Source organism: Macrotis lagotis, chromosome 1, assembly GCF_037893015.1.
Source record: "Macrotis lagotis isolate mMagLag1 chromosome 1, bilby.v1.9.chrom.fasta, whole genome shotgun sequence".
NCBI lineage: Eukaryota > Metazoa > Chordata > Mammalia > Peramelemorphia > Peramelidae > Macrotis > Macrotis lagotis.
This window is the reverse complement of record NC_133658.1, coordinates 144427115-144443795: the sequence shown is the minus strand read 5'-3', so window position 1 is coordinate 144443795 and position 16681 is coordinate 144427115. Positions and strand designations below refer to the sequence as shown.

Here is a 16681-nt window from a genome sequence, read left to right as displayed (position 1 = left end):
TATCCTTTCCTGTCCAGCAGTGATGTAAGATGGTGTGGGTCATTAGGTGTTTTACTTTCCCTATGTGTAAAGTAGAGATAGTTTTATCATCTCAGTTTACAGGGACAGTGTAACCTTGATGAAGAGATTGCAAAACACCAAAATCATTTTCTTCCTTTCATAGTTTAAACAAGCAACTATTGCCACCTAGTGGACATATTGCATACTTTCCTAACAAAAAAGACAACTAATGGCTTGTTCAGCATCATCTTAGCATTTGAAAACTGAAGAGAACCTTGAAAATGATTTGGATCTGGTATTACTTCAAAAATGGAACAAAAACCTTATTAATTCAATATTTTAAAAAGATATTTTATATTTTAAACAATAAAACTACTTTATATTAAAGAATGAACTACTTTTAAAGTACTGTTAAACTTGGTACTTCGTGATTTATATAGGTACAATAACTTTGGTTTTTTTAACTTTTATTTTTTAATTTTTTTAACTTTTTAAACTATTAAATTTGAATTTTCTTTTTTCTTAGGTTATTTGTTGTCAAAGCGTGAAGGCCAAGCAGGATCTCCAGAGAAACCATTATCTGATCTAGGACGTCTTTCCTATATGGCATATTGGAAAAGTGTAATATTGGAGTGCCTTTATCACCAAAATGACAAGCAAATAAGCATTAAAAAATTAAGCAAATTGACTGGAATCTGTCCTCAAGATATCACTTCCACACTCCATCACCTACGAATGCTAGACTTCCGTAGTGACCAGTGAGTATTGTATTTCCTAAAGTTAGTGGTATGACTAATGCTACAAATTCCTTTTTTTGTTCTCCACTCAATCTCTCTACCAAAAATTTACTCTTGGAGGACACCAGTGGCCTTTTTGCCAAAAACTAAGGGCCTTATTTTCCCACCCCTGTTCTTTTTTGCCTTTTTGAAGCATGTGTTACTGATTCCTCTGTTTTCCTTGAAACTATTTCTTGTACTTCTAGACCCTCAGTTATCTTTGTTTTGCTCCTGGTAGTGAAAAAAAGTCTGTATGAAAGAGGACCTTGAGTTGAATTTTGTCTCTGCTCTTTATTACTTTTTTGACTTTGAATAATTAGCTTTGCTTCTCTGGTCCAGTTTCTTCATCTGCAAAATGGGTAAGGAGAGGCCATACCATTAGAGTCCCTTCTAGTTCTAAATCTAGTATTATATATTTCTTTGATCTTTCTAAACTGCTAAGTCTTTGCTTTTCTTCAAGTTATAATCATGTTTTTTAAATTCCTTTCTCTTTATACTTTGTCTCTCAGATAACAGACCCATTTCCAACTCTTCAGTTATGTCTAAATGGATGATTCTATGATATTATCTCTAATTTTGTATAACCAATTCTTCCAAATTCATATTGACATTTCCATTCATCTATTGCTTTTACTGTAGATTCATGATACCTGAAATTCAATTCTACAACCCCAATTTAACCCACCCCACCCTAAATCTGGTGCACAGACTCTTGTCCTAGTAATGCTTTTGTCAATTGAATCAGCATTTTCTCCATTCAAGGATGGCATTCAGTGCCATCCTTGAATCTTCTTTTCTTGAAAATTCCTTATATTTTATTAGTCACAAATTTCTATTTTTTCCCTTCCATTTAAATTTATTTTCATTTCCCCCCTCAATTACATGTTGTAAAAATTTTCACATTCATTTTTACTAGATTTTGAATTAAACATTTTTCTCCCTCTCTCCTTCCCATTCCCTCTTCTGAAAATAGTAGGCAGTTTGATAAAGTTTATATATGTTCTGGTCTTTAATGTTTACCTTATTCTCTTGGAAGTTAAATGTTGAATTTTCCCTTTTAAGTTCTTCTATTTGTGTCTCACATACCTGAAACTCTTTCAGTTCATTAAATATCCATTTTTTCCCTTCACTATTAATAGTTAACTTTGCTGGTCCCTTGGTTGTGACCCCAACTTTTTTTGTTCTGTGAAATAGTATTCCAGTATATATGGTCCTCCAATGTAGTAGCTGCTAGGTCTCGTGTCATCTTTATTTTAGCTACGTGATATTTAAATATTTTTTTTTCTTTTTTGTGTTCAGTATTTTCTTCAGGACTGGCAACTTTGAAACTTGACTATGATATTCCTATAGGTTTTCCTCTTGGGATCTCTTTCAGGTGGGATTGTGGATTTTTTTCTATTTCTGCCTTGCCTTCTTGTTCTTGAACTTCAGGATAATTTTCCTTGATAAATTTTTTTAATAATATTGTATCAAGATTTTTTTAATCATAATTTTCAGGTAGTCTGACTAGTCTAATATATCTCCTTGATCTATTTTCTAGATCAGTTTTGTTTTTTTGATGAGATGTTTCACATTCTCTTCTATTTTTTTCATTTTTTGAATTTTGTTTTATTATTTCTTGGTGTCTTAGAGTATCATTAGCTTTCTTTTGCCCAATTCCAATTTTCAAGAAATTATTTTCTTAAATATTTGATTTTCGATTTCAAGTTGGTTGATTTTATTTTCATAAATTTCTTGATTTTCATAGATTGCTCTTTTTTCTAACTTTTCCTTGATCTCTTTTGTTTGATTTTTCCTCCAATAATTCTTTTTTGTGCTTGGGACCATTTGTAACTTCTCACTGAAAAAGAAGTGGCTTTTTTTTAGTTTCATTATCTTCCTCTGTATATGAACCCAGAGCTTCTCTATCTCCATAGTAACTATCTATGGTTGAATTCTTTCCACTCCTTACTCATTTTTATTTATTTCTTTGTTTGTTTTTGTTTTTTTTTTAGTTTGTAGTTATTAGTGTATTTAAGTTTAGTCCTTAGGTATGGAGAATGATATCCCAAGTTTCAGGTCCTTCTTACTGTTATTTTCTGATGTCTGACTTGGAGTTCAACCTTGAAAACTCTACTACTAAGCCAGGTCTAGGGGCCCCTAGCTATAAACTCTTCTGCAAATAATTTTACTCCCTGCTGTCCCTTGGGCTGCAAATTACAGCTATTCTCTCTGCCCTAGAACTAAAACCAAATAAGTGGTAGCTCCTTCTCCCCCACAGCTACAGTCTAGGTCACATTTGGTCAACACAATTTGCTTGGCATCCCTTGACAGTACAAACTCCTTCCATATTCTCCTACCTAAAGAACCCCACATGAGATAACAGTTTCTAAGGCTGAGGCTACCTCCTAACTCAGCTATCCCCAGGGCTTGTTTTTTATTGATTCTAAAGAGTCAACCTGGAGTGTTTGCACTTTACTCAGGTTGAACCTCCACCCATGGAAGTTGCATCTTTCCTGGGGTCTTCTCAAGTTGTTTTAGAAAAACAGTTACTTAACCCTAACTTTTGTTTCCCTTTGAGATAATGTCCTGTCTTTTTTTTTCAAGGAAATTTGGAGAACTGAAAGTTTTCTGACCTACCCCTTCATCTTCCCAGAATCTTTTCTAGTCCATTGATTCTTTTTTGTTTGTTTTTGGGTTTTTTTTAAAATTTTTTTGCAAGACAATGAAGTTAAGAGACTTGCCCAGGGTCACACAGCTTGGCAATTATTATTATTTTTAAATTTTTATTTTATTTAAGGGGTTAAGTCATTTGCTCAAGGTCACACAGGCAATTATTAAGTGTCTGAGGTCAAATTTGAACTCTAGTCCTCCAGACTCTAGGGCAGATACTCTTATCTATTGCACCACCCTAGCTGACCTAGTCCATTAATTCTTAAATATTTTTTACATAATCTATTTTCTATGTCAGTTATTTTTACTAAGAGATACTTTACATTTTCTTCTTTTTTCTATCTTTTGACTTTGCTTTAATATTTTTCTTTTTTCTTTTCTTTCTTGGCTTCTTCTCTTTGGTGGTTCTAATTTTCAGAGTTTGTTGCCTGCACAGGATTTTGTACCTCTTGTGCCAAGCTGTTAATTGCCTTTGCAGTTCTTTCTTCTATAGCTCTCATTTCTTTTTCAATATTTTTTACTCAAGTGATCTCATTTAATTTATAAAAAAATTTAAATTCTTGTTTTAGATTTTTCTGGGAATTCTAGTTGAATTTGTTCCCATGCTGGACCCTTTTATTAAATGGAAGATTGGAGATCAAATCAGAGAATCCTGCTGAGATTTGGTACCAGGGCTGATGAGTTCATTGAGGACAAAGAGGTTCCTAGGGACTTCTCCATTATATCCCAAGAACCAAGCCCTCCCTCTATCCCCATGCCCTTCTCAGGTTGCTTTTATGGATGTTTTTCCTCTTCAGGTTGTAAGGAGAGGGACTGTTTTTTCCTATCTGTATCCTCAGTACAGTGCCTGGAATATAGTAGACATTTAATATATGTTTGTTGACTGACTATTGATCTTGACTGAAAAAATGACTCATTGTAACTTTTTCTCTCTCAGGATTTGATTTAGTGCATTTTTAGTTATCGTTTGTTTTCATTTTTTTAGGGTGGAGCAGTCTTGCCCCACTTTCTCCTGCTATTTTATCATCTTTTATTTATTTGTTGTGCTTTGTTTTGTTTTCCCCTGTTGTATTCAAAAACAAGTTTTAGAGTCTTGAGATCAGAATTCTCTCTCCCTTACTTCCATCCTCAAAACATTACCATAATAGTCATTTTGTAAAAGTAAACATACCCCCCCCAAAAAAAACCTCAAGAAGAATAAAGTAAAAAAAAGTATGCTTCAATCTGTATTCTGATACCATCAGTTGTATCTTTGGGAATGGATAGTATTCTTTTATCATAAATCCTTCTGAGTTTTAAAGGTAAATCATTCTCAACTGATCATCCTACACCATTACTATTAGAGTGTGTGTGTGTGTGTGTAGTACATTTCCTATTGCATCTGCTCTCAACATTTCTAATAACAGAATAGTATTTCATCTTAATCATACACCACAGTTTGTTCAGCCATTCCCCCAATGATGGACATCTCCTCAATTTCCAGTTCCTTGCCACCAGAAAAGAGCAGCTACAAATATTCTTATACATATATATTCTTTTCCTTCCTATTTTTCATCTTTTGAAATATAGACCTGAAATATAGGCATTGTTAGGTCAAAGATTAAGCATGGTTTTATAACCCTTTATTTGCCATCTTTTAATAATGCCCTGTTAAGGATTCCATCTCTCTTTGTACCCTTGAGTCATGGTAGCTTTTTCCATCAATACGCAAGAAGTATAATTTTGTTTCATAAAGCTATTAGATACTTCTTGTTTCAATTCTTTCAGGCCCAGTGTTGCTCTGTAACAATATTTCATATATTCAGTTATTTCTTCAGTGGGGTATTCCTTAGTCAGCTGCCAATTCATATGCATTTATTGTGTACCATCTCTGAGAGATAATTCTAGGTTCTTGCAGATCCTAATGCAAAGATTTACATAATTCCTGTTCAAAATGAGTTTTATTTCCTAATAGAGAAGACCTGTAACAAACACACACACAAAATAGTTAAATAGAAGATATTTTGTTAATGAGAGTATTGCAATTGCAGCATCAGGAAAGACTTCATGTATCAGATAACCAAGATTTAGCCAAGTCTTAAAGGAAGTTAAGAATTTCAAGAGATGGAGATGGGAAGGAGAAACATTCTAGTTACTTGAGGTAACTCAAGTGCAAAGGCATAGAAAATGGGAGATGTGTATAAATGGATGAGAAACAGAGTAAACCACTTGGCTTAATTGCAGAGAGGGGGAGATGAAATGGCCATTGAGTCTGAAAAGAAAGGTTGGGGGCCGGGTTGGGAAGAACTTTAGAAAGGGAACAGAGGAGTTTATATTATATGGTTAAAACAGCTGTTCTCAAGCTTTTTTGGTCTCATGACATCCTTATAATTTTTTTTTTTTTTTTTAGATTTTTCAAGGCAATGGGGTTAAGTGGCTTGCCCAGGGCAACAGGGCTAGGTAATTATTAAGTGTCTGAGGTAGGATCTGAACCCAGGTACTCCTGACTCCAAGGTTGGTGCTCTATTCACTGCACCACCTAGCTGCCCCCATCCTTATAATCTTAAAAATGATTGAGGATGCTAAAGAATTTGTTTATGTGCAGAGATTTACTATATTAGAAATTAAAACTGATTAATTCAAAATGTTAATCCATTGAAGAAAAATGATAAGCCTATTACATGTTAACACTTTTTTTTATGAAAAAAGTTCCACTATTTTCTAAAACAATAAAAGAAAAAATTAAAAGGGCTTTATTTTGCACATTTTTCTAAATTTCTTTGATTTCTGATTTATAGATAACTAAATTCTCATATCTGTTTCCACTTTCAGTCTGTTGTGATTTGTTATTTTGTTTGAATTATATGAAGAAAATCTGTCCTTAGATATAGTGTTGGAAAAGGAAGACTATTTTGGGGGCAGCTAGGTGGCTCAGTGGATAGAACACTGGCCCTGGAGTCAGGAGTACCTGAGTTCAAATCTGGCCTCAGACACTTAATAATTGCCTAGCTGTATGGCCTTGGTCAAGTAACTTAACCCCATTGCCTTGCAAAAACAAACAAAAACAACAAGCCCCCAGAAAGGAAGAATATTTTAATAAGCAAATAATGTTTTAATATTATCTTGAAAATATTTTGATTTCGTGAACCCACTGAAAGAGTGAGGTACTCAGAACACACTTTGAGAATCACTATCCTAGAGGCAATAGAGAGTCACTGGATTTGAGTAGAAGGTGGCATAGTTAGATCTTTGCTCAAGGAAAATCATTTGGTAGTAGTAGATAGGATAGATTGGAGTAGAGAGAGACTGGAGGCAGGGATGACAACTAAAAGACTTTTACCTTTTTAAATAAGAAGTGATAAGATAGCTGTGTGAATAGAGAGAAAAAGGATTATATTTGGGAGATGTTAATAGAGGTAAAAATGGCAAGATTTGGCAACTAATTGTATATGTAAGGTGAGGGAGAATGAGTACAAACTTGGGAGACTGGCAGGACAGGTGATGCCTTTAAGAAAAATGGGAAAGAGTGAAAGAAAGGGTTTTAGAAGGAAATCATGGTAATAGTAATAACAATTAAAATGCAATTTAAGGTTTGCAAAGTACTTTACATTTAATATATAATTCATAAAGATAATTAATTTTTGGATACATTAAGTATTAATTGTTTCTGGGGCATCCAAGTGAAATGTCCATTTGGTTGGTTGGTTCTTGTTCTTCCTTATCAAAGAAAATCAAAATGATTGAGACAGATTACAGTGTGTCCAATTGTGACTAATCAGCCCAATATGAGCTCGGAATGCTGTACCACAGGTTAGGCATAAATAGCCCATGTGAACACCTGGGGTGGTTACTCTAAACTTACATATGTCTTGTTTACTTTGAGTTCCTTCAATTCTGCCTTCCTCATAGAGCACAGCACCCTCACTGATGAGGGTATGCCATGTTGGATGGCCTTGTCCCTGTGTCTCCCATGCTGTATAGTCAGTTCTAAAGTTCTTAAGAGAGACCTCCAGAGTGTCTCAGTATTGCATCTTCTGACCCCCTTGTGATTTCTTGCCCTGTGTGAGTGCTCTATAAAATAGGCTTTGGCAAGTGTACGTTAGGCATTCTAATAACATGCCCAGTCTATTGTAGTTGCACTCTCTGTAGTAATATTGGAACACTAGGCAGTTTAGCTTGAGAAAGGATCTCAGTGTCTGGTATCTTCTCCTGCCAGGTGATCTTCAGAATCTTCCTAAGACAATTTAAATGGAAGCGATTCAGTTTCCTGACATAGTACTGGTTGACTGTCCATGCTTCACAGGCATATAGCAGTGAAGTCAGCACAATGGCTCTGTAGACCTTCAATTTGGTAGTCAATTTAATACTTATTCTTCTCTCCTATTCTTTCTTTTGGAGCCTCCCAAATATTGAGCTAGCTCTGGCAATGTGAGTGTCAACCAAATTGTCAATATGTACCTCCTAGGAAAGGACAATGCCAAGGTAAGTAAATTTGTCCAGTACTCAGAACTTCTCCATTTACTGTAATCGATGATTCCATATATGGATGGTGTGGTGCTGACTGATGGAGCACCCAAATTTTCTTGATGTTAATTGTTAGACCAAAATTAGCACAAACAGCAGAGAATCCATCCATACTTTGTTGCATCTCAGCTTCAGAGGCAGCATTGAGTACACAATCATCTGCAAACAGAAGATTTTGTACCAACACTCCCTCCACTTTGGTCTTGGCTTGTAGCCTTTTCAAATTAAAGAATTTGCCATCTGTGTGAGATAGCTGAATTTAAGGCCATGTTCATCATCAGTGAAGGCATTTGAAAACATGGCTGAAATCATCAGGCAAATAAGCATGAGACCAAGGACATATCCCTATTTTACTCCATTGGTGACTGGGAAATCTGGAGAACATCATCCACTATCCAGAATCCGGGCATACATGCCGTCAGGAAATTAATGTACAATATTGATGGATTTCTTCAGACCAAATTTTGACATAATTTTCCATAAATCTTAATGACTGATGGTATCAGATCTGCAAGTGTTGTATACAGACCTCTGTTCTGTTCCTGGCATTTTTCTTGGAGTTGTTGGACACCAAACACCATATCAACTATTCCTCTACCCTTTCTGAAGCCACACTGGCTTTCAGGGAGGTGACCATCTTCTAGGGGAAGGATCGGTCTATTGAGAAGGACTCTGGCAAGAATCTTAGCAGCAGTGACTAAAAGAGAAATATCCTTGTGATTGTCACAGGACAATCTATTCCCTTTACCTTTATAGAGATGGGACAATGGAGGCATTCTTGGGGGATAACCTCATCGTGCTGTATAATCTGGAAAATTTCAGTCAGTTTTTGGATGAGCAATGGACCCCCAACCTTGTAGATCTCAGCTGGAATAGAATCAGCACTAAGTGCTTTGCCACTTGAAGGGAGCCTAATGGTATTCAAAACTTCTTCTGTTGGGACTTCATCTAGGGACTTATTGACTTCAGCTTGAGGTAAATAGTCAGTTTACTTTTGCATTAATTGATGATGGTCTGTTAAGAATACTAGGGTAGTGCTCAGCCCATCTCTTCTCGGATCATGTCCCTATAGTTAAGCAATATGGATCCATTAACTTTGAGCATTTGAGATGCACCATAGGTTTTTGGCCCACCAGTAAGCCTTCAGGGCATCATAAAAACACTTTGGTTTGTTAATGTCTGCAAAAAAGAGAATTTTGTCTGCCTTCTTACTGAGCCAAGAGTCATATCTCTAAGCTTCACTTGTAATTAAATGCTGCCTTCTTAGAAATGGATGAACTCTACTATTGAATCGAGTTCTTGTTTTTCATATAGCAGCTTCTGTATTTCCCATCCTTTTTATCAAACCAGTCTTGGTGTTTGCAAGTGTTCTGGCCCAGATGAACAAATGCAGTGCTGAACACCAGATCTCTGAGAGCTGCACTCTTTTTCTGTTCCACTTTTGCCAACTGTCTGTTGGCTCAGTTTTCCCTCCAAGTTAGCAACATTGTGTTCCCACTCATAGAGACATTCTAATCTCATGACGTTAATTCTTCTAGTATTCATTTTGCCTTGGGGCCGCTATTTTGGTTGGATATGAATATTTAGCTTGGAGAGCATAGTCTGTGATCAGTCTAGTTCTCTGCCCCGCACATTGCCTTTGTCACTCTCACATTCTGTCTATCTCTTCTCCTTACAATCACATATTCTGATAGATGCTCAGTGTTTGCTACAAGGGTGTATCCAGGAAGTTTTATTGTGTTTAGGTAAATGGAAGACAGTGTTTGTGATGAGAAGGTTGTGAGATGGTGCATGTCTTCAGCAGTAGTCAACCATTGCTGTTGCTACTTCCAACTCCATTCCTCCCAAGGACTCCCTGCTTATGTCTGGTAAATCTGAGTCTATTCTAGCATTAAAGTCACCCAGAATTATAAGCTTGTCCTCTTTTGGTTCATTGATGATAAGGGTCTCCATGTCTAATATTTTTCATTGGCTTCATCAGGGCTCATCATGGTGGGAGTATAGACAGTGATGATGGTGGTATGGTATTTTCCTGGAAGTAGCAATCTCATTGTCATGAACCTGTCATTCACTCCTTTTGGTAGTGAATGTTGACTAGATTAATTTTGATTGCAAAACCTACCCAGGCTTCACTGGTCCCCTTCACTGGGGCCACTCTTGATAAATGTGTGTCCAGCTCTGACTTCAGTAAGCTGATATTCATTTGCCAACCTTGTTTCATTCATTGTTATTTGTATATGGTACCTGATGAGTTCTCTCACAGCAAGGGCTGTTGGTCTTTCAGGTCTGTTGGATCTTATGTTTTCTAAGAGTGTGTACACAATCCATGTACTGATGGTGAATGGAATCTTCTTTGAAGAAGTTTAGTAGATTTTTTTTTTTTTTTTTTTTTTTTTTGCTGTGGTAATCAGGCTAGGGTTAGGTAAGCAGACAATTTTTAGGGTATCTTTTCTAGCCCCTATCTCACATCAGGAGGTGAGCAGTTTGATCCTTAAAAGGGCTGCTCAGTCACCCAGCATGGTTCAACAGACTCTAGACAACTGCTTTCTAACCAAGCTCCAAGCACTCCACAGCACCTACTTTCAACTGGCTTCATGGCTGTTGGAAGGAAGAGTTCTTATCTGCCCATTTCACCAGTGGAAGACTTCACATGCTTGGCATAGGCATCTTTCACAACTCACTAATGAGTTTGCGACTCTCTCAGTTACTCTCAACTTGGTTTAGCCCACCTGCTGAAATGGTTTATTGGTGTGGCAATTGTGTACATACTACAGCTTCTGGGAGCTGTAGAGAGTTAAGTGACTCAGGTTGATATCAGAGGTGGAAAGCATCCCTTAAAAGGACTCAGCAGCCCTCATACCAAAGGTACTAGTATTCCTCAAACACATTCTACAACCCACAATCTCCAGTATGCTATTGATGATGGCAGGACTGACTCTTAGGGGAAGATTGAGGGTTAGATATATATAGATGTGGGGACAGCTACATAAACATGTTACCCTTGGGAATTAATAAAGTCATCAAAATAAAATATAGAGAAATAAGGGAAGAGAGCTTAGTATAGAACCTTGAGGAATTTCCACTTAGGAATTGTAACATGACTGAAGAGCTAGCAAAAGAGACCAAGAAAGAGGAGACCAGGAGAAAAGAGTGTCACAAAATCACAAGAGAAGGGAGTTCCTAGGAGGAGAAAGTGGTCAAAAGTTTCAAATAATAATAATTAGCACTTTAAGGTTTGCAGATCACTTTTTAAAAACTTAAAATATTTAATTTAAATCTAAATTAATTTAAGAACTTCAACCATTTATTCCAACTACAAGTAAAGATAGTTTTTAATATTCATTTTTTGAAAGATTTTGAGTTCTACATTTTTCTCCCTCCCTCCCCCATCTCCTTAAAAGCAAGTAATGTGATATAGGTTATGTATGTATAGCTATGTTAAACATATTTCCATAATAGTCATGTGGTGAAAAAGAAGAACAAAAAACTATGAGAGGGCAAAAGAATTGTAAACATAAAACAGTTTAAAAAAATGGAAAATTATATGCCTTGGTCTGCATTTAGACTCCATAGTTCTTTCTCTGGTTGTGGATGTTATTTCACAAGTCTTTAGAATTGTGTTAGATTATTGTACTACTGAGGAAAGAGCTAAGTTCATCATAGTTGAGCATCTTTCAGTGTTGCTGTTAATGTTTACAATATTCTCCTGGTTCTGCTCACTTCCTCAGCATTATTTCATGTAAGTCATTCCAGGCTTTTCCGAAGGCTACCTGCTCATGATTTCTTTAGTTTTTTTAAATTTGATTAAAAAAATTTTTTTTTTACTCCAGCTACATGCAAAAACAAGTTTCAACATCTACTTCTAAAACCTGGAGTTTCCACTTCTTTCCCTTCCTTCCACCCCGTTCCTCATTTTGAGAAAGCAAGTAACTTGGTGTAGGTTAAAAATGTGTATCCATCTATTGTTCTATTAGAAACCAGGAGGGACGGGATTTCAGGGAAACCTGGAGGGATTTGCATGAACTGCTGCTGAGTGAGATGAGCAGAACCAGAAAAACACTGTACACCCCAACAGCAACATGGGAGTGATGTTCAACCTTAAAGGACTTGCTCATTCCATCAGCGCAACAATTGGGAACAATTTTTGTCTGTCTGCAAAGGAGAGTACCATCTGTATCCAGATAAGGAGCTGTGGAGTTTGAACAAAGTACAAGGACTATTCCCTTTAATTCGGGAAAAAAAAAACCCAGATGTCTTATTGTTTGACCTGGTTACCTCTGAGAATTCTGTTCTCTTTAAGGATATGATTTCTCTCTCATCACACCCAATTTGAATCAAGGTACAACATGGAAACAAAGTAAAGACTGATGGAGTGCTATCTGTGGGGTGGGAGTGGGGGGAGGGAAGCAACATCGGGGGAAAATTGTAAAACTCAAATAATATCTTTAATAAAAATTAAGATAAAAAAATGTGTATCCATGAAGCACATTAATAAAATAGTCATGTTGTAAAAGTAAACAACCCCCCCCCAAGAAAGAGAAATCTCAAGAAAACTAAAGGGAGAGGGGAAAAAAAAGTGTGCTTCAGTCTATATTCAGATACCATCATCTCTTTTTTGGGGGTGGATAGTATTCTTTATCTTAAGTCCATCAAAGAAATTGCTTCAATATTTTTTTCCCCATAGTTGCTTTTGCAGCTGTATTTTCCTCCGTTGTATTCTCTCCCCATCCCCATTTACTGTATTCTCTCTTTTCTTTTACCCTGTCCTTCCTCAAAAGTATGTTGTATCTGACTACCCTCTCCCACAATCTTCCCTCTCTTCTATTACCTACATCCCCTCTTCCTTCCTCCTGTCCACTTTCTCCTATCTTTTTACTCTCCTCTTTTCTTCTGGGGTAAGATAGACTTCTATTCCATATTGAGTGTGTATGTTATTTCCCTCTGAGCTACTTCCAATGAGAATAAAAGCTCACTCACTCCCCCATTCAATTCCCCCCCTTCCACTCCATTACAAAAGTTTTTCCTTGCCTCTTTTTATATGAAATAACCCCATTCTACTTTTCCTTTTCCTATCTCCCAGTACATTCCATTCTTGCCCATTAACTCCATCTTTTTAATATATCTTCAAATTCAGCTCTCTCCTGTGCTTTGTCTATATATGCTCCTTCTAACTGCTCTAATAAATGAGACGATTCATATGAGGTATCAATATCTTCTTCCCATGCAGGAATACAAGCAGTTCAACATCATTAAATCCCTCAATTTTTGTTCTTCTCATTTATCCTCTCTATGCTTCACCCGAGCCCTGTACTTGGAGATCAAACTTTCTGTTCAGTTTTGGGTGTTTCATCAAGAAAGTTTGACAGTGTCCTGTTTCATTGAATGTACATCTTTTCCCCTGAAAAAGTATGTTTAGTTTTACTAGGTAGCTCTTTTGCTTTCCATAATATCATATTCCTAGACCTATGAGCCCTTAATGAGAGTCTTAATGAGTTATCCTGATATTTGAATTGTTTCTTTCTGGCTGCTTTTAATATTTTCTCATTGACTTGGGAGTTCTGATATTTGGCTATAATATCCCTGATAGTTTTCATTTTAGAATCTCATTTGGGGAGTGATTGGTGGATTCCCTCAATTTCTATTTTACTCTCTGCTTCTAGGATATTAGGGTAATTTTCCTGGAGAATTTATTGAGGAATGAAGTCTGGAGTCTTTTTTTGGTCATGACTTTCAGGTAGCCCAATAATTTTTAAATTATGTCTCCTGGATCTGTTTTCCAGGTCAGTTGTTTTTCCAGTGAAATATTTCACATTTTCTTCTAGTTTTTCAATCTTTTAGTTTTGTTTTATTGTTTCTTGATTTCATACAAGGCCATTAGTTTCCCTTAGCTCCATTCTACATTTGAAGGAATTATTTTCTTCAGAGAGCTTTTTTTATCGTCTTTTCTACCTGACTAATTCTGCCTTTTAGGGCATTCTTCTCTTCATTGACCTGCTTTTTGAACTGCTTTTTCTATTTGACCCAAATTGGTTTTTAAGATGTTATTTTCTTCAGTTTTTTTTTAAAATCCTTTATTAGGTTGCTGACTTGGTTTTCATGATTATCCTGCATTGCTCTCATTTCTCTTCCCGATTTTTCCTCTTCCTTCTTACTTGATTTACAAAATATTTTTTGAGCTCTTCCATAGCCTGAGACCAAAATAATTTTTCCTGAAGGCTTTCAATACATAAGCTTTGACCTTGTTTTCTTCTGAGTGTGTAATTTGATCCTCCATAGGATCCAACTAATTGTCTATGGTTGAATTTTTTTTTTTCTTCTTCTGTTGTTTGCTCATTTTTCCAGTCTGTAACTTAATTTTAGCTCCTTTGTTAAGGGGCTCTGCTTCTAGAGTGGAGGATGTACTGTCCCAAGCTTTTGAGGGATTTTGCAGCTCTTTTCAGGGACCTCAGTTCCTTTAAGTTCTTGAGAAGCTCTGACTGTTTCCTGGCCTATGCTCTGGTCTGTAGATGACCACAAGCACTCCCCTCTGACCTGAAATTGTGAAGAGAGTCCCTGCTCCCTTATGGGAGTAAAGCTCTTTTTTCTGAGATTGGTGCCCTAGACATCAACCTGAATTGTACTGGTCTCCACTCTCACTCTGATGCACCAGAGTTTTCCTTCTGAATAACCTAAATGTCCTGGGCACTCTCCAGGTTGAGAGGTCTGGAAACTGCCCCCGCTGCTCTGTACCTAGAAGCCCCCCAAGGACCCAGGCTTCCTGCAGTCTGTTCCTAGATGACTGGAGCCAATTTGCTTCACTGCAGCCAGGCTGCGCTGCAGGCCCTTTCTAACCCTGGTATAACAGACCTTTCCTGTGGAACTTCCAAGTTGTCTTGGGCTGGAAAATTGTTTCACTCAGTCTTTTCTTGGGTTCTGCCATTCTAGAATTTGGTTAGAGTCATTATTTTAAAGGTATTTGGAGTGATCTAAGGGGAGAGCTTGTGGGAATTCCTGCTTTTACTCTGCCAGCTTGACTCTACCCCTTCCCCTCCCATCCCCATCACATTTTAAGCATTTTATTTTACCCTCACTGTCTCCCTGAGCAGGAGATGTTATTAGCATCCTCATTTTTAAGTCGAGGAAACTGAGGCAGATTCAAGGCAAGTGACTTGCCCCAGATCACATAGCTAATAAGTGTCTGAGGCTGGAAATTTGGTGAGAGAAAATAGAAATATGAGAAGTTAGCTAGCAGATGGGAGATGACATGGATCCAGAAGGTCTTGTGAGATTAATATTGAATATGTTAAACAGCAGAGCTGGAGGAGTGGAGAATGGAGTTGTCATTGTGTGCCTTGGGGTATTCTGAGAAGTACATGAAGGATGACTTAATGCTGAGTCTTCATTGATGAGTAGGTTCTGGGTAGGCAAAGCAGGGAAGGTGAGAGTGTGATCAGATGTGTTCAGAGTTGGTTGAGGAACCTTCATGTGGTTCATTACTCCTCGGAACATTCCTTGGGCTTCTCATTAGACTGGCTGTCCTTTTCTTTCTAAAGATAGAATATGTGAAACATTCATCATTATTATCATTACTTACATTTCTTTGTGGTTATTTGTTTTTCTGTATTCATTGTGTGTAGCCCACACATCATTGACTACTATAGACTTTTTTCTGATTACAGATTTGTGATTATTCGCCGGGAAAAACTGATCCAGGATCATATGGCAAAGCTTCAAGTTAATTTGAGACCTGTAGATGTAGATCCTGAATGTTTGCGTTGGACTCCTGTCATTGTTTCCAATTCTGTAGTCTCAGAGGAAGAAGAAGAGGATGCAGAGGAAGGAGAAAATGAAGAGCAGCAATGCCAAGAAAAAGAACTGGATTCCAATGTAAGAGCATAAATAAGGGTTTCCCCTCCTCTACCTTCAAAGTCAAAAGCATCTTCTAAGACATTATGTTACATTGAAAAGCAGACTGAATTTGGAGTCAGAATACCTGTCACCATCTGCTCACCTGTAAAATGCAAGGGAGGAAGACTAGATGACCCTGGATAGCCTTTTTCAGCTCCTAATCTGTGATTCTATGATTCATATGTTTCAAGTTGTCATCAGTGTTTGTGATGTATGATATTTCATAATTTATCTTGGCAGTATCTGCCCAGCAAAAGCTGATTTACACATTCAGTGATTTAATAGCAGAATATTTAGGGAAATTGGTTTGGTGCAGTGGAAAAAAAAGAAAATTGAATTTGAAATCACAAAACCTGACTTCAGATATTAGCTCTGCCTCTTACTAAGTGATTTTTGGGCATTTCATCTCATTTCTCTGGATCTCATTTTCTTCATCTATAAAAAGAGGGGGTTTTAAGAATTAATTCCAGTTCTGAGTCTGATTTTATGGTCCATATTTTGTTATTCTTGCTACTATGAACAGTATCAAAGTGAGCATAATATGTTTCTTAAAGAAATTGTATTTTGAAATTATAAGTGGATACCTAATTTTTTAGCAATTTAGGTCACTTTAGTAATTAAGGAAAATGCTATAAATCTGAATGCCAGGCATAATGAAATTAGATAAATTTCCCTTGAGGTGACTGTAAACTGATGAAAGTGTGTTTGTATGTGTATATTCATAGGTAGATCATAAAATTGCATAATTATTTTCCTGACAAAAAGCTGTATTTCATTTTCTGGATTTTAAAATATCAATTATTACATCATACTCTGCACAGAAAACCTTTTCAGTTCTGTATTATTATGGACACATTTTCAGT

The 16681-nt window shown here is 36.6% G+C and overlaps 1 protein-coding gene across 3 annotated transcripts in view; it reads left to right on the top strand.

Moving 5' to 3' along the window:
• The window catches only part of KAT6A (lysine acetyltransferase 6A), a 158951-nt gene that overhangs the window by 131284 nt on the left and 10986 nt on the right, over positions 1-16681 (top strand). For 2 of the 3 annotated variants that reach the window (XM_074209016.1, XM_074209017.1), the window contains 2 exons: positions 527-758; positions 15572-15797. In XM_074209016.1, the coding sequence (XP_074065117.1) occupies positions 527-758; positions 15572-15797 (458 nt within the window). The remainder of the gene's footprint in view (positions 1-526; positions 759-15571; positions 15798-16681) is intronic. The other variant, XM_074209018.1, reaches the window with a different exon arrangement.